Genomic DNA, 23,629 nt, shown 5'->3' with positions numbered 1-23,629 from the left:
AGGAGTCTGCGCCTTTGAATGTTTCTATAACAGATAAATGGCGCTATAAAAATGCTGTGGATCATCATCATCATCATCTATTGATTTCCATATCAATGGAACAAAACAAGTTATCTTCAATTCATTTATTCTTATGTAATGTGAATATTATAGAACCCAGTTTCCATAACCAGCACTAGTTACCTCCGCCAATTGCTGAAGGGAGGAGGTTAAGTTTTCGTTACCGTTAGTTAGTTAGTTTGTTTGTCAGTGTGCAAAATAAGTAAAAGAAAAAAGTAGTTGACGGATTTGGATGAAACTTACACAAGCGGGATGACACTTTATTTGCGACTTTCTTCAAAACTTTTTTTTTGTGTGTGTGTGTGTGTGTGCCAGGTAGTCGAATATGATGAAATTTCCCACATATAACATGGACAGAAAAGGTGATTAATGCAGGATTGTATTTTGTTTTGCTTTGTTTTGTTTTGTTTTGTTTGTTTGGTTGGTTGGTTGGTTTGGTTTGGTTTGGTTTGGTTTGGTTTGGTTTGGTATGGTTTGGTTTGGTTTGGTATGGTTTGGTTTGGTTTGGTTTGGTTTGGTTTGGTTTGGTTTGGTTTGGTTTGGTTTGGTTTGGTTTGGTTTGGTTTGGTTTGGTTTGGTTTGGTTTGGTTTGGTTTGGTTTGGTTTGGTTTGGTTTGGTTTGGTTTGGTTTGGTTTGGTTTGGTTTGGTTTGGTTTGGTTTGTGGCGCGAGCGTTCAAGGAGGTAAAGCGATAAACTCTAGTCTGCAGACTGGGGTTCAGTACCACAGTAGAGTTCTGTGGTTTAGTACTAGTCAGTGCAAGTGCCGTATACCCCCTCTACGCTGACTGTGCGTACAACAACCGAGACTCGACTGCAGCTAGCTAGCTTGACTGCAGCTCGCTCCATTGACTGTCCATGGGTTGGTCGTGTGTAAATAAATATGTGTGTGTGTGGACCGAATCCGCGATCCCGTTTTCGTACTTAGACCGAGATTTGTGGTGGTGTGATATGATGTGCTTTGTGAAAACGCGTGGGGCTGGATGCTGAACAGCACCGCACATCCACAGGTTCAAAAACTTCAAATGTAAGTAAGTTGTTCTTATGATCACATACGCATTGAATTATTAAACGCTTGAAGTGTTCAGTACAAGAATGTGAAAAGATGTCTTATTCAAAGCTGAGTGTGGTCTGTTTCAAGCAGGAACACGAACCTTGTCTTGATCTAGATCCGGAAGAATGTAGACTGGCAAAAACCAGCGCCAAATATAACATGTGGGACTTCATCATGAATACGGGTTAGGTAGAGGGTCTATACAATGTCGAGAAGCTATGCGAAATTAATGCAAACACCGAGTTTGTCGTTTCATTAAACTGTCCCTTTTCGTTTAAATCCCTAACGTTTACTTAATTACAATTTCAGAATACTGTCCCTGATCCGCGTCTAGAAGTAGACGCGGACATTCTTATCAGTTAGAAAGTACCATGGCATCAGCTCCAGACTGGAAGTCCACAGAAACTCATTTTCCCCCCGCACAATTAAAGCATGGAATGAACTTCCTTCTTCTGTAAAAATTAAGGCACAATCACACAAACTGACTCGGCTAATTTAAGGAGATGTTATTAAATGGAGTAATTGTTTAAACGTCCACCCTTCTGAGTGATGCTCAACCTGAGCTTTTCAGAGTAACAGATCCAGATCCAGAATCGGATCCTTCGGCACCTCCAGTCAAAACTCCAGTGCAGTAGGAGTATTCAGGAGGACCTCAACCAAGTACCAAGTGCCTTGAGTGATGTATAGAAAAGTACTAGAATATAGTAGAAGTCTATAAATTGTATCTAGCTAGATCTAACATTAGATCCTCTTCTTAGTTAGTGTCTATCTTATACAGATCTACCCCTTTCCCGCTGCCCCTCTTGGTGAACCACCGTTCCCCGGTGAATTCACCGGGGAACATCCTGGTGAAATTTTCAGTGCCGTCGTTTCACACCTGATACAACAATGCTCTCGGTGAATTTTGTTTGCATCAACTTTCCCCTACCCTAGACATGTTTTTTTTTTTGCTTGCGCCGCAGCTGATTCCAGCGGAAGTGTGTAATATGGCGCGACATTTGAACGTGATACTTTACAAACAGTTAGTGGTTCGTACTCGTAATTCTCTAACTCTCACATACAGCTGTAACTTAACTGGAAGATAATTAATTCAACTGCAACATTTAACAGGACAAACGACACAGCAACTCGAGTATTAATCTAAGTTTTGCGCAGCACTTATTTGTATATGGCATGCGTACAATCAGGGAGGTGAGAGGATCATCCCTGGTACAATGCAACACGATCCAATACAATGCCTGTGTATCTTCGTTCGCGAAGCAAAGCCATACTATACTATACTACGTCACACCATGGAGCTACAAACGAACGACACACTAGTCGTGTGTATGTTTTCTACATACACGCATTACGTGCGGATTAATTTGGGAGCTCGCGAATGATAGCTAGCGAAGAACGTGTGCATGACAGGAAACAAAGCATGACCTTGGACATAATCTGCATATTTCACCCGGTGTTTGACCGAGACGACCTTTCATGCTGGGCGTTCCTCGGTGAACCACCGGGAGTTTCCCGTTGAACTATCGATGTTTACCCAGGACGTTTCTAGGGTAAAAATTGCCCAAAATTTAATCGGTGTTTCACCTAGGGCTTCCCCTAGGTTTCAACCGAGTTTCCTTTCACACTGCGGGGTTACCCGGGTGCCCCTGGGGGCACCCGGGGAAGATTTCCTTCAGCGGGAAAGGGGTATTAGTGTCTAACGTTTGTCTAGACGTAACTATACACAGCCCAGTCACTGCTGTACTACTAACTAGTTACAGCAGCGGCTGGGCTGTGTATAGTTAGTCTAGACGAGAACAGCGAGACTTGGGCAGTGCAGCAGAGACAGAGTCCAGAGTTGACTTAGCTTTGTCGCGACAGACAGACGGAAAAAAAAGCTTTTCTGAATCAAATTTTCATGCTTTCCTCAATCAGAATTTCTTGAATTGATGAGCATCAGGATGAAATATCAGCCTCATCAGGGGCATTTATTGGAGGGTGGAGCCAGTAAGTGACCAGTCAGTAAAATTTAGCAAAACAAAACAAACAAAATTTAGTCGTAATAGCCTCAGTAGGGCCTGCACCTAACAGTTAGGGGCCTAAATTACTCAAGAAATGAATTTGACTCATTGCCTTAACACAAGCCGGCCCATAATTTGACCACAACGCCGTCCAAAATTTGACCATTTGCTACATGTAGAATTACTAGAAACCTATACTCGGAGGCTCAGGCTATAGTTGTGCATGGTCGAACCTTGGTGCGGGTGGCGTATGAAGTATAAAAAAGTTTAAATCTACATGTACATGTATAGTATTGAGCTATACCCTTACTGGCAACTGGTGTAGTGGACAACCAAGAATGTTGCTTTGGTAGTCTGACTTTCTTGCTTTAGAAATACTAAGAATACACTTCTATGTGGTTCCACTTTGACCACAGTCATTTGAAAAGATCAATGTTTGTTTGGTATTGATTTGTTCTTACTGAACACTGGATTTTTAGTTTTTAACTCTTTCCACTTAATAGACCCATCCCAGTTAAAAGTACAGCGTTGCAATTTTATAATAAGATACCTTGGGACTATCCTTTAAGTCAAAGAAAGACCACTGAACACTTTTTGATAAGTTTACCCAGAACATGGTAAGCAATCAAGTTATGGATTAGAGGTCTACACCACTATAGGGTATATTTGCATCAATCTGTGACCAGTTCAGTCATAAATACTGTACCTACAGAAAATATTTATGTGTGCCTACGTTGTTAACCGTCACAACATGTATGCAAATTTGGTGCAATGATAACTGGAGGATAGACCAATTCCGCTGCATCCAGCCAAGAATGTAAAAACGCATCTCACATACAGGCCTGGTGCTCTCTAGGACCTAACACTCTCCGCGATGGAGGAAGGGAGGCTAGCCGCCGTCCAGGCTCTGCTGCTCAAGGCCTGGCGAGAGAGATGGGCCGACTTTCAGTGGAGTACCAAGCTCAAGCAGTACCTCGTTCCCAGCTCCCCTGCGGAAGCCAACCAAATAGCCGGTCAGTTCTGCAAGAATCCGCACTAAGTAAAAGACAATGTAGACCTCACAGTTGACTTGGATATCCACAAAATAGATTTATGGAACAGAGTGAAGAAAAAGAAGAAAATAAAATATGGAGACTGGAGATAAAATACTTGATGAGAGTCTAATGCTTGCACTCGATCTCCAGAGGCGGCCATTGCAATGATTTAGAGTTTAAAAGTCATGCACTCAAACCTGTGATTCATTACTGGTCAGATATCTCATCACTTGGGGTACGGTAATGAATGTTGGGCTCAACAATGGACAGAGTGTGTTTCATTTGCCTCTACATAGATAGTAATGCTTACTTGAACTGAATTTTCCTTTTCCGAGTCTTTCATAACGGTGTTATGGCATATCTTTACTACCTTAAAGGACAAGTTCACCTTCATTAACATAAGGATTGAGAGAATGTAGCAATATTAGTAGAACACATCATTGAAAGTTTGAGGAAAATCGGACAATCCGTTCTAAAGTTAGGAATTTTTGAAGTTTTTGTGCAGTCACTGCTGGATGAGAAGACTACTGCAGTGTATGATGTCACATGCGTACAACAATATAAGGAAAATATAAAGAGAATTTTCACAAAATTTCATCTTTTGAAAAAAGTACACATTCCCTCGACTCATTACTGACATATGTTATGGGTAATGTTATTCCCATTGCCTTTAGAAAGAGGCAAGTCAAGTGCTCTTTTATTATGCGAAAAAAGTGAAAATATGTTGAAGTTTCTTTATATTTTCTTTATACTGTTGTACTCATATGACATCACGAGCCTTAGTAGTCTCCTCATCCAGCGGTTCCAACACAAAAATTTTAAGAATTCATATCTTTTGCATCGATTGTCCAATTTTCCTCAAACTTTCACTGATGTGTTCTACTAATATTGCTGCATTCTCTCAATCCTTATGTTTATGAAGGTGAACTTGTCCTTTAACATTTGTTTAATGATGAAAAGGCTGTGTTTCTTTTGTATATTCTGTGAATGTTACATGATTTCTACATTAGAACAAACTGTTTAACTACTTAATAAGCTGATATATTTACTGTAGTGTTTGTTCTCTTTTTTTTTATGAATCGGTGTAATGTTCAAAGATACAATGGACTTTCAAGCAGAATGAGAAAAGCCATTAGTATTCACATAGTCTCATGGTCAGCTCTGGTTGTAAATAGGATGTGAGCTCTTGTACTGATGATGGCATTGTATAACAATAAATGTCGCACGGTATGAGAGAATTGATTGATGGAATTTCTTCATCCTCTGCAGAGATGCTACTCACCCAGACTTTTGTGGGACCATCACCCAGCGGTCTCATCCTGTCCTACCTGAGACATGCCATCATGTCTGATGTAGGTATCTCATAATCTCACTAAAAAAAGTCCATCCATCTACATAGTGTGCATAGAAAGGTATTGCAGAAACCATGTTGCGGCGTGTAGGTACACTGCACCATCTTTTGCACAGTGAGGGTCAATATTCATTCAATTTTGTGTTTTTTTTTCCCTATCCTCCATGAGTGCTATCATTTTATTTTGTATGATAAATTGGCCGTACCAATTATGAACCCTCATTATATTTCTGTATCACATACATACATGTCTATAAGATATCCTGTGTAATTGGCACATTTTGCAGATTTGAAGGAAACTATCATAAATCTATTGTATTCATGTACACGTATACCATCTTAATGCACAGTATTTCCTGCTGCAGTCCATGATTATGAAGACATACACACTTATATACACACATATTTACACTTATCCATCACATTTTGGATATGCTAAATACATGCATATAGACTGATAGATGACAATGTAGAAACCGATAGATGGATTGGTAGATAGATTTTAGAGTAGATAATAGTAGGTGGATACAATAATTAGAAATAATATATGTTGATAACTTTTCTAACCTTCAGGTCGTTTCGCTGACCGGTGTTTTGAGGGCCATGACAAAGTACACCAATGTGGCTGTCACTCGACCGTTTTGTATGCGCAGCTTGCTGGAAATCTTCATGACCTGCATGACCAAATTTGGGTATGTACTGCTGCATGCATCAAGACTTCACATATGATGAAGAAGGAACATGTTAAACTATTGCATTTGTTTCGTTGCTATTCTCTGCAACATTTCTTGTTTGTAGAAGTTTTGTTTATGCTAGCACTACCAATGATACTTCAAGCCAAGTCCTCTACCCCACCCTCTAGTAGAAAGGAAATTTGCTTACTAGCTTTATGCTGATGTACAGAGAGCATTTTAAATCCTGCTGTACTATACTATCTGAATACAGTCTGAAGATGAATTTCCTCAACTACTTTTCTATACGCAATCATTATTGAGTACTCTCATACATTTTTTGTTGTGTGTGTACTAGAGGACTCCTGTTGATATGATGACCTTTGAACTTCAGAATCGCTGTCTGAGCCGTATGAGCTTTGTGGATAGACCCAAGGTGCTGATCAGCAGGAGTTTCCCACCCTCCTCCTTCTGAAGTTTTTATTTTACACACTGAAACTTTGTGAGACAATGATCCAATTCTCCGTGGAAAAAATAGTACAAAGCAAGCAAATTAAAAGAGCTGGAGTAGATGCTTCCATAGCAGACACTATGTGCTTGTTCTGCCATTCACAGACAATTTAGATTTGGATTATGATCACAGTGCACTCCTGTTTGGATGAACACATTTATAATGAAGTTTTTGTTACAACAAAGTAAAAACTCGGGTTCTAAAATCATTGCCTATATATTTTTATATACTTAGTTTGCTTGTAACAAGATTTTGATGTATAACATAAAAAAAAAAAAACCAAAAAAATGCTAGTCCTTAGGACTTTGTTATAACAGGAATTGCCTGTACTGTGTTTCCTTCAAGAATATTCCCAGTCCTGGCATAAAGAGAGAGAAAGGGATTGAGATGATAATGCATACAGTTTCATGTTAGACATTGAAGGGAAGAGGAAAACCTCAAACCATCACTCTGGCTCCACTTGAACCCCCCATCTCTAGCATCCGAAGCTCCTTAGAGGAGAGTCTCCAACTCAGTGTGGCTCTGGTGGAGGTGATACTGTGGCTCCTGAACTCCATCCGCAAGTCTCTGGAGCACGTGCAGTCGGAGGGGCGGGACGTCATCAGCACCCACCGGAACGTGGACATCATCTCCGACCTGCTGCGCAGCATGTGCAACCGCGACAACCTGAAGCTGCTCATCTACATCGGCAGACTGGAGGACGAGGCGGAGTGCGCGGCCAAGCAGGAGGGCGATGCGGCCCCGCCTGCGGGAACAGGAACAGGAACAGGAGCAGGGACAGGAGCAGGTGGAGGGGGTGGAGCAGGAGGAGGAGGAGGAGGAGGAGTTGGAAGTGTTGCAGGAAGCAGTGCAGGAGGTAGTGGTGGTGTTAGTGGTGGTGGCGGTGGAGGTGGAGGGTCTACACCAGGCCCTGGAGCTGGAGGGACTGCGGGAGGAACTGGAACAGGTGGAGTGGGAGCAGGGGGAGGAGCAGGAGCAGGAGCAGGAACTGGAGCTGAACAGGAAAAAGAGCCCAAGCAAATAAGTAAATGCTGCGTTTAAGACTTATTATAAAACATTTCTGTCAGGAACGATCTCTCGCCCCATATGTCCCAAAAAAATTTACGACGAGACCCTTTGCAATGATAACTTTAAAAATAGTGAATGAATCCAAATACAATTTCAGGGTATGAAACTATTACTCATTGCCCACATCTTACAGAAAACCCCATTTGATTTGCGTCAGTGGTCACAGAGAAATGAGGAATTTTGTAGAGCATGTCAGGAATCTCTCCCCTCCAAGTTCTGTCTATTGTGTTTACACATTAATGTGCAGTTCCAAGAGCATTCAAGTGCTAAACTTGGAAGAATCAGACTCGTGACTGCTCAACCAAATTGAATGGGGTTTTCTGCAAAATAGAGCTAAGATGTTTTGCTTTAAAGGGAAGATAAACCCCAAGAACAATGTGGATTGAGTGAAAGCAGCAACATTAGTAGAACACATCAGTGAAAGTTTGAGGAAAATCGGACAATCGATGCAAAAGTTATGAATTTTTAAAGTTTTGGTGTTGGAACCGCTGGATGAGGAGACTACTAGAGGGTATGACGTATGAGTGGACTACAATATAAAGAAAATATAAAGAAAATACTACAAAAATCAATTTTTCATGAAAATTACAAATTCCATCAACTTGATATTGACATATGTTAAGGGTAGCAATTATTCCCCCTGCTTTCTGAAAGCGGTTGGTCCACTGCTCTTTCATAATTCTAGAAAAGTGAATTTTTGTTGAATATCCTTTATATTTTCTTTGTATTGTTGTCCACTCATACGTCATATCCTCTAGTAGTCTCCTCATCCAGCGTTTCCAACACCAAAACTTTAAAAATTCATAACTTTTGCATCGATTGTCCGATTTTTCTCAAACTTTCACTGATGTGTTCTACTAATGTTGCTGCTTTCACTCAATCCACATTGCTCTTTGGGTTTACCTTCCCTTTAAGACCCTGGAGAAGCATTTGGACAGTTTAATCATATTGCATGTTATCAATGCGAAAATCCAATTGTATTTTTTGGGGGGACATACTGTATATATATTATTGTATATACGTGTATGTGACTGCCCAGCTCAAAACCCACAAAAAAGTCACCGATTAGGATTCTCCATCATGGACCAAAATGATCATTTGCGTTGAAAGACCTAATTTGTTTACTTCCGCCAAGCAGTGCTGCTTGAGGGTCATGGGGTGAAAGGTCAAGGGTCAAAGGTCAAGTCTAAATGCTCATATTCTACTATTCAGTGCTGAAACTACACTATTTCTCCATACCTTGAAAAGTACTCGGTGTATAAACTTAGAACATTGGGTGGAGGGTAAATTATGCTTTCATGTGCAAATGTGCCATCATAGATAATAAATCTTACTGTCTGGTTGTTTCTGACAATCCTCTGTAGGCCTCTGGACACAGATTGAGACGGCTATGACGGATCTGACGACCCTTTTGAACAGCGTGCCAACCCAGCAGCCAGTGCCAATGCAGCGGGGGCAAGGTCTGTGTTGTTGTTGTTGTTTTCCTAAAGAAAAATTATTGTATTGGTAGAGAAAATAGGAAACAAATTGATTAAAAAGAAAAAGAAAAAAGAAATTAATGTAAAAGTGAATATGAAGCCAAATGGAAGACATAGTTTGGTTAAACCATGTGAGGAAGAAAGTGGTATTTCACATTTTCCTTGATCTTTGCTTTCTGTGTATTTTTCTGACAGAACACATCCTTTGTCCTCTTTCTGAGATATGATGAGGCAAATATTTTTCTTGCCTTCCAGGAAACTTGGCAGAGAGCTCTTTAGATGTCTGATAAATAGGGATTTTCAATTGCTTGATAAGAATTCATTTTACACTTTCTTTATATCATTCTGCAAACGGTGACATTCAGGTGTCTGCAGAGTTTCCATCTGGAGAAGATGGCATGTGAGCTCACCCAAAATGTAATAATTTATAGCTCTTTGATCGAATCATTTGATTTCTCTTCAAATTTTACTGAGTTGTACAGCTTTCATTCTACATTTGCTAAAGTGGAATGCCTGTGTTTGGAAAAACTTGTCCTTCAAGAGAAATTTGTTTGTCGACATCTTTGCAGGGAACCAACTGGAGCAGATCCTGAACATGATCAGACCTCCGCAGCACTCGGCCAAGAAGGACGGCAAACAGGAGTCCCTGAGGGTGCGGCTGGAAAAAAATCTGGCAGATTTGGCCAGGTGAGAATTGAAGTCAGAGATGGTATCATTTTCATCTAGAAGAAAACTTTGACGTTTTTGTGAAGGCTTTAGAAAAAAAAATTCTCGTAGCTATAAAGTATCAAGAGAGTATATGATAGTGAGGGGAAGCATCTCCTCTCGAATCGTCCTGAACTCCTGTTGATATGATGACCTTTGAACTTCAGAATCGCTGTCTGAGCCCTATGAGCTTTGTAGATTGACCTCAGGTGCTGATCGGCGGGAGTTTTAACATACATTTATGTAAACAGATAGAGTGGCGTAGGGTGTCAGTCCCACATAGGACACTCCTACTTTCATTCAGTAGAAGATAGTGGTACCATGCTTCATTCTTTCCCATATGGCGGTAAGGTTTTCATGCTTGTGCACACAGATATACGTTATGTGCATGATGTTAAAGTCTGTCATTTCTGCTAAACCTAATCCCATTGTTATTAACAACAAACAAAAAGTGGCAGAAATCTTCATATTTACCTTTATGATACTGTAAGCATATATGATGGTGGTGACGATGATGATTTGGTCTTATTTATACAGAGTAAATTGGAGCACTGTTCTCTCAGTGTGTTTTGTTCACATCAGAAACAAAAAGAAAAGTACAAATACAGGGAAAAATTCTAGGGATTTAAGAAATGCCTTTAAATACTACTTGATACATCAGTTGAACACATTTTATGTAGGCTCTACTTAAACGTGTCTTTGCTGGTGAATTGCGTGTTCACGTGGCTAATGTGTTCCTGAAGACTGCTCCAGAAAGTGCCTTTCTAGCCCTGATTGTTTGAACTTGGTCCCTGGTTGCCTAGGATACCGCTCCAGACGTTGCATCCCCGCCCGACGAGCCGTTGCGACAACACCCTGAGCCTGAAGGCTCTGTGCTGCAGCGTCAACATCATGACGTTCATGGAGGCTGCCCTCAACCTGACCAGCGACATCCAGCTCTTTGTGGACCAGCTGCTGCTCATGGAGAAACTGCAGGTGAGCAGAAAAACAAAAAAACTCAAAGCAGAAGGGCATGTCACATCCCCTCAACTTCTCGGGAGGGAGATATGAGGCAGAGGTTTAGCTGAGATCACATTTTAAGACAAAACAAACAAGCACTGTCTGTGCATAGATATTGACAGTAAAAATATTGATCAGCTAACATAGTATCGTTTTCAACATGCTTGCATTCTGCATAGATGCAATATTCAAGTTGAAGTTACCCCTTGGTATGCATTACTCTCTAAGTACTTTGACAAAGCCTTCTCAAGATGGAACATTCTATTTTGAAATAGTATGCCTTGGCATGTCTTTGTATTCTGCTTCTGCACAATATTCAAGTTATGTATTACTCTCCAAGCTCTTTGACAAATATTTTAGGATGGAACATGCAGTATGTTCTCCACCACATTCATGATCATCCATTGCTGCACTGACATTGTGCTGTTTGTTTTTTTCAGAATCTGCCACGCAGTGCAGTTTACCGAGAGCTCTTCCATGCCAGCTTCCTGGGGCTAGTGGAGGACAGTGACCCCTCGGAAGAGATCAAGTGGATTGCGTTCACCTTCCTGAAGGTAATGAGGATGGAAGAGGTGGACATGCAGGTAGAGATTAGAGAAATTGTCATATCCACAGGGCCATCCTCTTGGTCCATGTGTCAAGTGTGTGAGCAAGTGCCTTAGATTTTTTGGGACTTACGAGGACAGCTGTCAAGTTGTTCATGTGCAGTGACACTCCATGATCATGTTGATCCTAATTAAAGGAAACCAAAACCCCAAGAGAAGTTTGGATTGAGTGAAAGCAGCAACATTAGTAGAACACATTAGCAAAAGTTTAAGGAAATCAGATAATCGATGCAAAAGTTATGAATTTTTAAAGTTTTGGTGTTGCAACCGCTGGATGAGGAGACTACTAGAGATTATGACATCATGTGTTGAGAACAATATAAAGAAAATAGAAAGGGAATTCCACAAAACTTTATTTTTCGTGAAAATTACACATTCCATCAACTTGATACTGACATATGTTAAGGGTAGCAACTATTCCCCCTGCTTTCTAAAAGCGGTTAGTCAAGTGCTTTTTATGCCTCCGCCACGAAGACATTATGTTTTCGGGTTGTCCGTCCATCCGTCCGTCCGTCCTTCCGTCCATCCGTCCTTCCGTGCTAACGAGAGTATGCATGTGTGGCTAGGAGAACAATAGTGCACAATAGATGGCCTTTATTCCGTCAGGCTTGTGTGGCTAAAATTTTTGCTTGTGTGTCTATTTTAATAAAAGGGAGAACAAAGGGGTAGACACACAAGCATATCACCGTGAGGTCTTCCGTCCGTCCGTAATGAATTTTGTGGACAAGGTAACTATCAAAACCTGTTGAGGTATCCTAATGAAACTTGGCATGTATGTGTATTAGGGGATGAAGTTGTGCCTATCAACTTTTGGGTGCACATGCTCAAGGTCAAAGGTCAAAAGGTCAAGGTCAAATACATAAAATTTCATTATTTCCACCATATCTATTGAATGCCTGAAGATATTTTCTTGAAACCTAGTGTATACATGTATTACCCAATTAAGATTCTCTGGTGAAAGTTTGTGTCATGAGGTCAAAGGTCAAAGGTCAAAAGGTCAGGGTCAAATACATAAAATTTCACTATTTCCACCATATCTATTGAATGCCTGAAGATATTTTCTTGAAACTTAGTGTATACATGTATTACCAAATTAAGATTCTCTGGTGAAGGTTTGGTTCATGAGGTCAAAGGTCAAAGGTCAAAAGGTCAGGGTCAAATACATAAAATATCACTATTTCCACCATATCTATTGAATGCCTGAAGATATTTTCTTGAAACTTAGTGTATACATGTATTACCCAATTAAGATTCTCTGGTGAAAGTTTAGGTCATGAGGTCAAAGGTCAAAGGTCAAAAGGTCAAGTAAAAATATTAAAACTTCTTTTTTTTTTCTCCGTACCTTGGAAAATTGTTCAAGGTATCTTCATGGAACATAGTATATACATGTATTGACTGGAATTGATTATCTAGAGAATGTAGGGTTCATGGGGTCAAAGGTCAGGGGTCAAAGGTCAAGTGCAACACTTCAAAATTTTACTATTTCCCTCATATTTATGCAATGCCAGCAGGGTTATTTTTTTTTTACACTTGGTGTATGCATGTGTAACCTAATAGAAATTCTCTGGAAAGTTTTTTTTTCTTCTTTTTTTGCCTCAAAGGTCAAAAGGTCAAAGATCAAGTGAAAGTACTGAACTAACTTTTTCCTCCATATCTCGGAAGTGGCTCAAGTTATCTTGAAACTTAGTACATATTATGCATGTCCTACCTGAAAGTGATTATCTTATGAATTTTAGGGTCAAGGGCCAGATGAAAATGGTAACAATTTACTATTCAATTCAGAAATTCACACCAATTCTCCACACCTGTACCTTGAAAATTACTCAATGCCTAAATGTATGAATGGGTCAAAGTCAAGTTAAAGTCCTTAAATCCCTAGATACATGCTCTCCTATTCATCCAATTAAACCTAGGTCAAGGAAGGTGAACATTCAACACATTTGTGACAAATTTGTTATTTCAATATTTTGCCAATTTTGTGAAAATGTAGTCACACATTGTCCACATGTACTATCTAGACCTATTGGGAAAATCATGCATTATGGCGGAGGCATACCAGTCGCCAAAGCGACATTTCTAGTTCATTATGCTAGAAAAGTGACTTTTTGTGGAATTCCCTTTATACATGTATTTTCTTTATATTGTTTTCCACACATGATGCCATAACCTCTAGTAGTCTCCTCATCCAGGGGTTCCAACACCAAAACTTTAAAAATTCATAACTTTTGCATCGATTGTCCGATTTTCCTCAAATTTTCACTGATGTGTTCTACTAATGTGGCTGCTTTCACCCAATCCACATTTCTCAGGGTTTTTTTTTTTTTCCTTTAAATAAATAAGACTCTTGACTTTGAAATGGAGGTCATGAGTTCGAGTCCTTGGACGAGATGTTCTTACCCATGGTGTCTCTCTCGACCCTGGTGTACATTGTATATATGGGTATCTGCCAATTTATGCACGTGGGTTGAGAGAGACTATTTGTTTTAATAAAGAATGGTAATATGGTATTCAGTTTTATGCAGTTTAAAGTGTCATAGATACATGCGCATTGTACTATCATTTCTGGGCACTTTATTGTTCCGCAGAGGAATATGTAAATAAAGAGTTTGACAAGATGACCGACATTGACCATACACCTTGTTTGAGAGTCTGGGTATTTTTGGTGGTTATGATGGTTCGTTAGGCCAAGTTATCCTTCATAACAAAAGAGAGACTAGGAAAATAATAATGATAGTGAGAACACACATTGTTATCACTTTTAGACATCTTTGATGGTGACTTCTCATGACGCAAATCTCTCGTTTGAAGAGGCTACACCCCCGTAAATAATGCCAGTGTATATCTTGGCAATCAATGACTTAAAAACCAAAGATATAAAACACCTGTTTCTTGACCCTGGCCTAATCTAAGCATCAGTCATCGCCACTGCGCCACAGGGGGGGGGGCACCGCGAGAGGAGGAGATTTTTGGTTTTGGCATGGGCTATGTAGCTCCATGGTGCGTGTGTGTGTACGTGTGTGTGTGTGTGTGTGAGTGTAGACATTCAGCGTATGCAGACAGAGCATGCCTGTACTGCAGCCCACCTCCCCAACTCATCCACGGCTTGTACTTTATCCCCAACAGTGAGCATTTTTTGTGCTTCCTTACAAAATTAGCAACGCATACTAAATATTAAGTAGTCAGTCTAGGAAAAGAACGAGAAGACTCCAAAGGCACTGTGTCACTTCACTGCATTACAGACGGTCAGTACATGTATTTGCATGCACGCACGTGTGTACCGGTACGGTATGTGTAGTACGGGACGGGTTACCAAAATACCGCCGGCATAACGCCATACGTTCGCGATACAAAAAAGAAGTTCTTTCACAAATTTTGTAGTTGTGTTAATATTGGGCCTTTTTGTGTATAATATCGATAGCTTTTATATCTCTTTAATAGCATAGTTGTCACAGAATCCTCATACTTTTTAAATTGTACATCAACATAAAATCTATTGCCGATCGCAATGATTATCATATCAATGCGCGAGTAAGGGCATATTGCGCATGTAGAGATGCATGCAGCTGGTGGTCGATGTATCTGTGTACGTGTACGCATGCATTACACATTGTCAGCACCGCCAAACTGGCAATGCTCTCCTTCTTATTCCTGTATTTTCGTTATTTACGGGTCAATTTTTTTCGTTCGAAATGTAAAATGGATGATCATAGAATTTCTCAATAGAATATAAAATTGAAAACTTTAGAAAGGATAGAGAAAATTGAGTTCACTTTGAATGGTGTGCCACAGGCAGATATCCTTATCATGCTCTTACGTAGTACGACAGCTGCTGTAGTCATTAAACCCTGGCTTGGCCTCCAGGTTTGTCACGCCTGAGCAGAAAGTTAATTTGCAATGGACAAATACTTCGACTCCCAACTCTCAAACGAAGAATCGTTAGGGGGGTATAGCACCCCAGTCAGCTTCGTTAAAGTGGGGTCTCGCCGCAAACAAGGGATTGACAGCATGTTCAAACCACATATTGTGGACTCCCGGGGGGAGACATTCATTATGAGCTCCCTCGTGGAGACATTATATTTCATAACAATGTTAATGATAATGTTTGATTTGTTTAAGATTCATTATGGTCTGATTTGATGTCAGCATTGTTTGGGTCAAATTATTCTAATTGGATCCCATTTCTTTCTTCTTCTTCTTTTTTTTCCAACACAATAACAACAACCACATATTGTCTGTTTCTTATTTGAGTAGAATGTGTAGAGATTCCCTCATTTGTCTCTGTCTCATGAATTCTCTCTGGTGTCATTATTTTTTTCCCCCGTGATACCAGCTCCCCCAGATCGTGCACCGGCTCCAGATGAGCATGAGCGAGGATCCCGGGGCGGGCAAGGCCCTGGTTGAGGGGCTCCATCACCTGCTCCGCTTCCACGTGCTGCTGGACCTGGTGGACACGCGGCAGCGCTGCGACGCCATCGAGCAGCTCCTGACCCAGCTGCAGACGGGCGGCGTTCTCAGCAGCACAGAGGTGAAGGACGTCATGACAGCCAGGTATTGTCATCATTCATGGCGGAAAATTAAAACAAAGTCCTCGGGATTGGCAGTTTTCTTTCATTGTTTCAAAATTTTGCTACAACCAAACAAATAACAGTTGCACCCTGAATTTTTACTTCATTGTAACCACAATTTTGTTATAACCTTGTTCGTTATGACAAGAGTGCACTGTATATGGATTGATGGCATTCAACAAATCGCTGTAAAACACGATATACTGGCGGCATGAAATTTTCACGAATTGGAGCAGACAGCCTTTTTCGCGGCATAAAATTTTTCATGAATTTACCTCTGGCATTCGATCCATGTAAAATAGTTTAGGCAAGAACTTTTGTGTTCATTTTAATTTCAAGAATCTTGGCTCATGCAAAATTCAAATGCGTGCAAACATTCCTCGTTTTACAGTAGAACATATCAGTGAAAGATTACGGAAAATCAGTCAGTCTCTTGAAAAGTTACTTGCATTAATATTCAAGATTTTGATGCTGCCATTGCTGGATGAGAAGACTACATTATTTGGTGATGTCACACATGGACAACGATATAAAGAAGATATGAAGAAAATTAAATATATATTCACTTTTCTAGCATAATGAAAGAGCATGTGACATTACCATACCTTTTTCATTGTTAGCTGGAGTTTTTTTGTTTCCCTTCAGCCTTAGCCCCAACTCCCTTCTTCTCTTGATGATTTGTATATAGAGGCTGGCATCTGAGACTAGTCACCTTTAAGAAAAACTCTGTAGTCATACTCACTGCTAGAATGATCATAAATGCATTTCCATATTGCAGACCGATTATTCCATACATCAGCGTGTTTGCTCTAGTGATCTGCAGTACCCTTTTATGTGTGTTTGCAGAGCAAATACAACCAAACTCACAAGACCAACAGAGTCACAGCAGCCTGTATCCCTGGTCGTCATGGTAACCCGAGCAGAGTCACTAATCAAATTCATCAAGGTAAGACATTTGCCTGTGAATACATCTAGAGTCATTTATCTAATGGTTTTGTTTGATCAGCACTTATCCTGAGATGGTTGAATTCTTAATTAAATGCTTGTAGCAGTGCATGTAAACTGAAAGGAGAAAATGAAAACCTATGATAAATGGTACTGTGATATTAGTGATGGATTAGAGTTCAAGTGATTATTTTAAGTTTAGAATCATTAATAATGGTAAGATGCCTATGCTTGTAAGTACTATGATTGATGGTCTATCCAGGCTAGTTGTGCATATTTATGCAGAGAAATTCCTCATGAAGAAGAAAAAAAAAATACACATTGTTGTTATCATCACTATCAACATGGCTCTTTCTAATTCTATTTCCGTGCATGTGCACCACCAGAGGATTCTTTAAATTTAGCAGTGTTATGCCATGGCGGCATCACATTTATGAGCGCAGTACTGGCCATTATTTTGTGACAGATTTTCATCAAATTTGGCATGGAGGTGTATCATGTATAGATCTACTGCCCTTTCGTTTTTGGTGATGGCGCCCTCATTTGTTCTGTCTTTTTACACAAAAAGGTTGATTTGTGAGGGTTTGCTCATACACGTACATTGTATATGCTTTACTAGCCACATTTCTTGAAGGAGTGGATTCTTATTTTGTAAAGATGTTTGTCATAGGCAAACCAGATTAATATGTACCGTATGGCAGAGATTTTGCAACAACCTGAAGAATGCACAGTTTCCGTTTCGTGACAACGTACCATTTTTTTTCCTCCACAGCTGTTGCAATGATTGCTTTTTGCTTCTGTGATTAATGTTGTTTTTGCTGCTACTGCTTGTGTTCATTATTATTACCTCCGCCAAGGGAGGAGGTTATGTTTTCGTTACCGTTGGTTTGTTCGTTTGTTTGTCCGTGTGCAAAATAACTCAAAAAGTAGTTAACGGATTGAGATGAAACTTGCAGGAAAGGTTGAGAATGACACAAGTAACAAACGATTAACTTTTGGTAGTGATCCGACAATTTTGGGAGAATTTTTGAAGGATTTTTGATATTTTGGCAGGTATGGTCAATGAACTTAGGAGCTCAGGCTGCGCGTATTTGAGGTTTGCATGCGCGCACTAAAGTGTGTGCTCTAGTTTCTGCCAAAGATAGTAGAGATAAGCATCTTTGGTTTCTGCTAGGGCGAGGCGTGCCGTGCAGCTGAGGATTTATGATGTAAATAAGGCTTCTATATTGGGAAATCGGGCTGCATGCTTGGCGGAGGTCTGCGCTCTCAGCGTGCTTTTCTAGTTGTTATTATTTTTCTCCTGATGTTTCCTCCCCTTGCTGGTTCGCAGGGAGATGTGAAGAATCAGGACGACATGCTTGGGTTGCTTGGCCACATGAAGGCAGGCAAGAGCTTTGACTACATGGTCGGGGCGGCGGCAGCCAGCAACAAGCTGCGGAAATTCTCCGCCAAACTCATCAAGTAAGTTCTCAACCCCTGCCACTGGGGCGAACACAAACGTTGAACCATGACTGCCAGGAATTCACTCAACCATAGAAGGCGGTGAGGTGGCTCAGTTGGCAGTGCTGCCTGCAATGCATTCATTTCACCCTATTTTAACTGGGCTATTTGAGACCAAGTTTTTACTTTGTGTTGGGGGGGGGGGGGTCAATTTAACCCCCCCCCCCTTCAGATCTCGGCCTCTGATCGCGCGATCGCCGCAAAATTTTGCCTGAAGATACATGTAGAGCTGGATGTCAACTACAAGATTACATGTTCATACAATAGAAAAAATATTGGCTCTCTATTTTTAGTAAATTAATTATGCAAATTTACACATGAAATCATATTTTCACCTATAACTCCATTAAAATGACTGAAGGGTCCCTAAATTTTTGTGTCAGAGTTCCTCAAGACACATCAAACAATTTTCTGTAGAAAAATAGCGAAATCAAAATCAATTTCTTTTGTTTTTTATTGTTTTGTTAATTTCTTATGTACGAAGTATTTTATTGTTTTTTCGACCTTTTGTTTTCTATTGTTTTTTTGCCAAAATTTGTTGCGGGCACTTTTTCAAACTTATCTACATTAGACTTGATTAATTTCTATGGTTAAAAGTTGAAATAATCTAATTTACATGAATTTAACAAAAAAACAATTTGCATTGGATTTGCACACGCTATCATAAATTTGAGCCGTTTTTGGGTTGACATGCATACGCAAAACATTACGTAACTTCAGAACAGTGTACCCGGACGTCGCAAATTTGGTCTCAAAATATGCGGGAGACTTCAATGAAAAAAGTCATGAAACGACGTGGCAAAATCATTGCGCGTTGCGGAATTGTGGCGCGAAACATCAAGGGGGGGGGGGTCAATTTGACCCCCCCAGTTGGATAGGGTTTACAATGGTTTGGGTTTGACCCCCTGTGAGTCTCACTGAGCAATGTTGTGTGTCATCATGCCGTCTTCTCGTTTTAAAGAAGGAAGCACAAGGACATAAGATAGACATCCCTTGTGTCACACAAGTGAGGCTTTCTTTGTGGGCAAAGCTACAGTCAGGGCCAAGACAGTTAATTTGAGGTATTGCAGTCACATCACATTGCCACCAGAGACACTGAAAGGGTCACAAGTTTTGTAACATTGCTCCAAACTTCTCAAAGTTTGATGTCTATTCTTACTTTTTTGATTGACTGATTTCATACTCAAAATGACTTACTTTCCAGGAGTTAATAAAATCATCCTTTGAAATTACGTTTGCGAACACTGAGGTTAGAAGTATTTATGTACCGTAAATAAAGCATTTCATGTGTGAAAAAAAAATCCAGAGATTTCCATTTGCCATCATTGGAATTAGAAATGTTTGTGTACAATGCAATTATGTAATTATTTTTGTGATTGTTTATGTTTTTCTGTAACAGGATAAACGAGATCGCTAAGCAGTCCAGTGGAGAGATGGCCAAGGCCTCTCATGTTCGAGCCGTGATCTTTGACCTCACCTTTCTCATGCTATGTCGCATCGCACAGCTCTACGGGGCAGAGGTGAGTTGATTGTAGCAGTTCATACCATAAAAGTGAAAATTTCATGTGAGTAATTTTTCGTGCTGGGTCGGATATGGTGAATATTGCGTGATTTTAATTCTGCAGAATCAATATTTAAAAAGTACCATGTATTAAGTAAGTTGTATCAAGTAAAAAATATTCTATCAATGTTTCTGTCAATAGACTGTGCAAGAAAACTAAAAAAGATGATACTTCTGGTTAGAGTTTGTTTTTTGAAGTAAATACTAAAATCCATGCTCAGTTTTGTCAGAGATTTTAGGCTAGTATAATATACATTGTCTTGCAAAATGATTTATTGCCTACAAAACGATATCTGTTCTGGCAATTTCATTTTACACTAATGATGGTATGATATAATAGTGGTACATGTATTATTTAAATAGCGTATTTTCCATGTACATGTTCAAGTGCACCTTGCGATGAAATTATTGATGGAGCAAGTGATATTTTGAATGTTTTTTGAAGACCTTGAGGGATTGCTGGCTTGCGGAGAGCTTTGGGTAGGTGATTCCACAGTTTGATTTGATTAAACAAATAAAAGGTGATCAAGCACACAGAAGAATTTAAACCAATCATCCTCTACTGATGGAAATTTGTTATGACCTGTAACTAGATGCAGACAGCAAAAATCAAATCAGAATAGATTGATATCATAGATGAGATAGACATCATGTGAAGTAGAGAGCAATATTGATGCCCCTTGCCCCCCCCCCCCCCCCCCCACAGATGGTGGTGTCCAGTACGGGGGAGTCCTTCTTCGAGACCTGGGTCCAGCACTGCATGCCGGACGAGACGGGGACCAAGCCGCAGAGTGGAATGCAGGCCGCTGACCCTAACAAGATTGACATGCTCCTCAACCAGTACCACACCGGCATGGAGTTCAAGACGACGTGAGCATACAAATTGGTGTACCTTACCATACCCAATGTTCTGATGTCTTTGGTAAGTTTCTCCTTCATTGCCTGTTTCAGGAAAGACGGAGCATTATTACCAGAGATGCCAACTCTTTTTTTTTTTTTTTTTTTTTTCTTTTTTTTTTGAGGGGGGGGGGGTAGTATTTGGTACTGTTTTTGTTTGTTTTTTTATTTGTTTGTTGATGGTGTGGGGGGGGGGGGTTACCAAAAATACAGCAAAGTCTCGTGGAAAATACTGTTTTCCCCCAAAGTATATGTATGGATTGTGTGAATGCAGCAATATTAGCAGAACACATCAGTGAAGTTTGAGGAAAATCGTACAGTCCATTCAAAAGTTGTGAATTTTGAAGGTTTCTCTTTATATTTTCTTTATATCATTAACCATACAACTGTACCTGATGTCACAAACTGTTTTAGTCTTCTCATTCAGCAATGACAGCACTGAAAATTTATAAACTCATTATCTTTTAGCGGATTGCCCAATTTTCCTCAAACTTCACTGATATGTTCTGTCAATATTGCTGCATTCACTCAATCCACTATGTGTGTTTGGGTCTTATTCTCCTTTATAATATCCATGTTTCTATCACATCTCTGCTGTCATCTGCAGCCAGGTGAGGTGGAGTGAGGTCTGCCTGGCAATCCCCTACGCCATCCAACAGCTTCTGCATGCCTGGGAGTACGGAGCGGTCACCGAGGATCATGTATCGGTGAGTGTCCAGCCACTGTCCCGAGCAAATTACAGTCTGCTTGGCATGTTACTAATACCACCAAGAAGCATGTGTGACTTCCGGTTGATTGTTTGTAGGCATGTTCTGAAGATCCACATCAATGATCAGTGTTCTTATGGGAGAATGAAACACAAACAATTTTCACTTATATTTCTCATTTAATCAATCATACATATTTGGCGGTACCAAAACTTTAAGATTTTATAACTTTTGAACATATTATCCAGTTTTCCTCGAACTTCACTGAATTGATGTGTTCTAATATTTCTGCATTTACTCAGTCCACACATATCGTTGGGTTTCATTCCCCTTTATGAAACTGGAACACATCTCCAAATGCCTTCTGACTGGGGCTCACCTCTCCATGGTGGCCTGACTCTAGTCTTTCACAAAGACCTTTTGCTTGCTTACTTGCAGTTGATACAGCAAGAGGCCTTTGACATAGACTAGTGCTCTCCATGCAAGATTCTGAGTGCTACCATTTCAACTTTGATTTCTAGTGTACTATTGTGCTAGTAGTTAGAGCAAGATTCTCTAATAAAATTATGAAAATATAAGAGGATGTAATCTGAACCGGCATTTGTCTTCATTTTCTCTCATTGGAGCAGAAATTGGTGGATAACCTGAAGGGGCGTGTGTGTTGCCTTCCCATCTGCTGTGTAGCCTGGCTGTGTAGTCACATTACCTCGCTGTCGTCAAATGAGCGGAGCATCGCCCAGAAGTTGCTCCAGATGATGATGACCTCTGTACCCAACAGCCCCACCTCGCTGCAGATGTACGACAATGAGAGGTTAGTGTTGGTGTTAGGTTTTCGGTGTCAATGTCAGTGTCAGTGTTGGTGTCAGTGCTTGTTATTCCAGTGTCAGTTTTGAGTGTTTTTTTTAGTTAGTGCCAGTGCTTGTTTTTCAGAACAGGTGTCAATGTTTGAGTGTCAGTGTCTGTTCTAGATTTTCATTGCTAGTGCCAGTTTTTATTGCTCATTTCAGTTTTCATTGTCCATTTCAGGTATTTTTTAATGCTGGTGTTTGCATTTTGAAATAGGCATCATTGATTGAGTGTCAGTGGTTGTGTCAGATTTTCAGTGCTAGTGTCAGTTTTTATTGTTCATTTCAGTTTTCAGTGTTAAATTGATCTTATTGGTGTCTGTGAGGTTCCACCTCCCAATGATGTAGCTACAATCAACATACAGACATCAAACTGATTGACAGTGGCATTGACAATGGCAATGTCAACAAACTTTTTGACAGAGTTCAGTGGGGCCAATCTCCCCATGCATTGGTTATTGCTTGGGCGACAAGACCTTGTACAAAAAACAAATGTCAAATGTTCAGGAGAGTTAAACATGGCAACCAAAGCACTGTATCAAATGGGAAAGCCTTTCCTTTGATATGCTGTGGTGGCTTCATTTTGGGGGTAAGACAGCTAGGATTTAGACAAGACATTACTTTACTGATTATTTGACCATTAATCAAAAAAAGTCACTTTCAACAAACTTTCAGATTTCAGCGACATTATACTGACCTTAATTTGTCTGTACTTTACTGATATGTAATTACACCAATCAAGATTTGCTTGCTGCCAAAGAAAGCAAAATCGTCACAACTCACTATTGTTGAATGTTGGCTGTAATGGTAGTGATTCCTTGTCTGTACTCACAGTCTGCATGGTGTTTGCTCATGGACTCGCCTGCAAAATGCACGTACAGTAAAACCAGAAGCTTTTGTGAATCTCGCAAGAAGCCAAGATTCACGAAAGTAAACTGCATGTGAAAGCATTTGTCTACACAATGCATTGAATACCAGTGGCAATTCACAAAAGTTCCATGTCATGAAAGAGACCGTAGGCGTTGGCTCCAATTTGCGAAAGTTTCATGCCGCAAACGTTTCTGGGTGTACAGTA

General features: G+C 40.2%; 1 protein-coding gene across 1 annotated transcript in view; it reads left to right on the top strand.

The window, feature by feature from the left end:
* Positions 1-1,012: 1,012 nt before the first annotated feature.
* Positions 1,013-23,629, top strand: part of LOC140243724 (mediator of RNA polymerase II transcription subunit 24-like) — a 29,911-nt gene continuing 7,294 nt past the window's right edge. The window contains exons 1-16 of the mRNA XM_072323389.1: positions 1,013-1,085; positions 3,969-4,125; positions 5,416-5,498; positions 6,071-6,189; positions 7,159-7,703; positions 9,112-9,207; positions 9,795-9,912; positions 10,734-10,905; positions 11,370-11,483; positions 15,865-16,082; positions 16,946-17,045; positions 18,375-18,505; positions 19,944-20,064; positions 20,812-20,975; positions 21,610-21,709; positions 22,339-22,520. Coding sequence (XP_072179490.1) covers positions 3,987-4,125; positions 5,416-5,498; positions 6,071-6,189; positions 7,159-7,703; positions 9,112-9,207; positions 9,795-9,912; positions 10,734-10,905; positions 11,370-11,483; positions 15,865-16,082; positions 16,946-17,045; positions 18,375-18,505; positions 19,944-20,064; positions 20,812-20,975; positions 21,610-21,709; positions 22,339-22,520 — 2,402 coding nt within the window. The 5' untranslated portion in view covers positions 1,013-1,085; positions 3,969-3,986. The remainder of the gene's footprint in view (positions 1,086-3,968; positions 4,126-5,415; positions 5,499-6,070; positions 6,190-7,158; positions 7,704-9,111; positions 9,208-9,794; positions 9,913-10,733; positions 10,906-11,369; positions 11,484-15,864; positions 16,083-16,945; positions 17,046-18,374; positions 18,506-19,943; positions 20,065-20,811; positions 20,976-21,609; positions 21,710-22,338; positions 22,521-23,629) is intronic.

This window comes from Diadema setosum, chromosome 20 (genome assembly GCF_964275005.1).
Source record: "Diadema setosum chromosome 20, eeDiaSeto1, whole genome shotgun sequence".
In the NCBI taxonomy this organism is placed as follows: domain Eukaryota; kingdom Metazoa; phylum Echinodermata; class Echinoidea; order Diadematoida; family Diadematidae; genus Diadema; species Diadema setosum.
The sequence above is the reverse complement of the archived record's forward strand: the minus strand, read 5'-3'. Positions and strand labels throughout refer to the sequence as shown.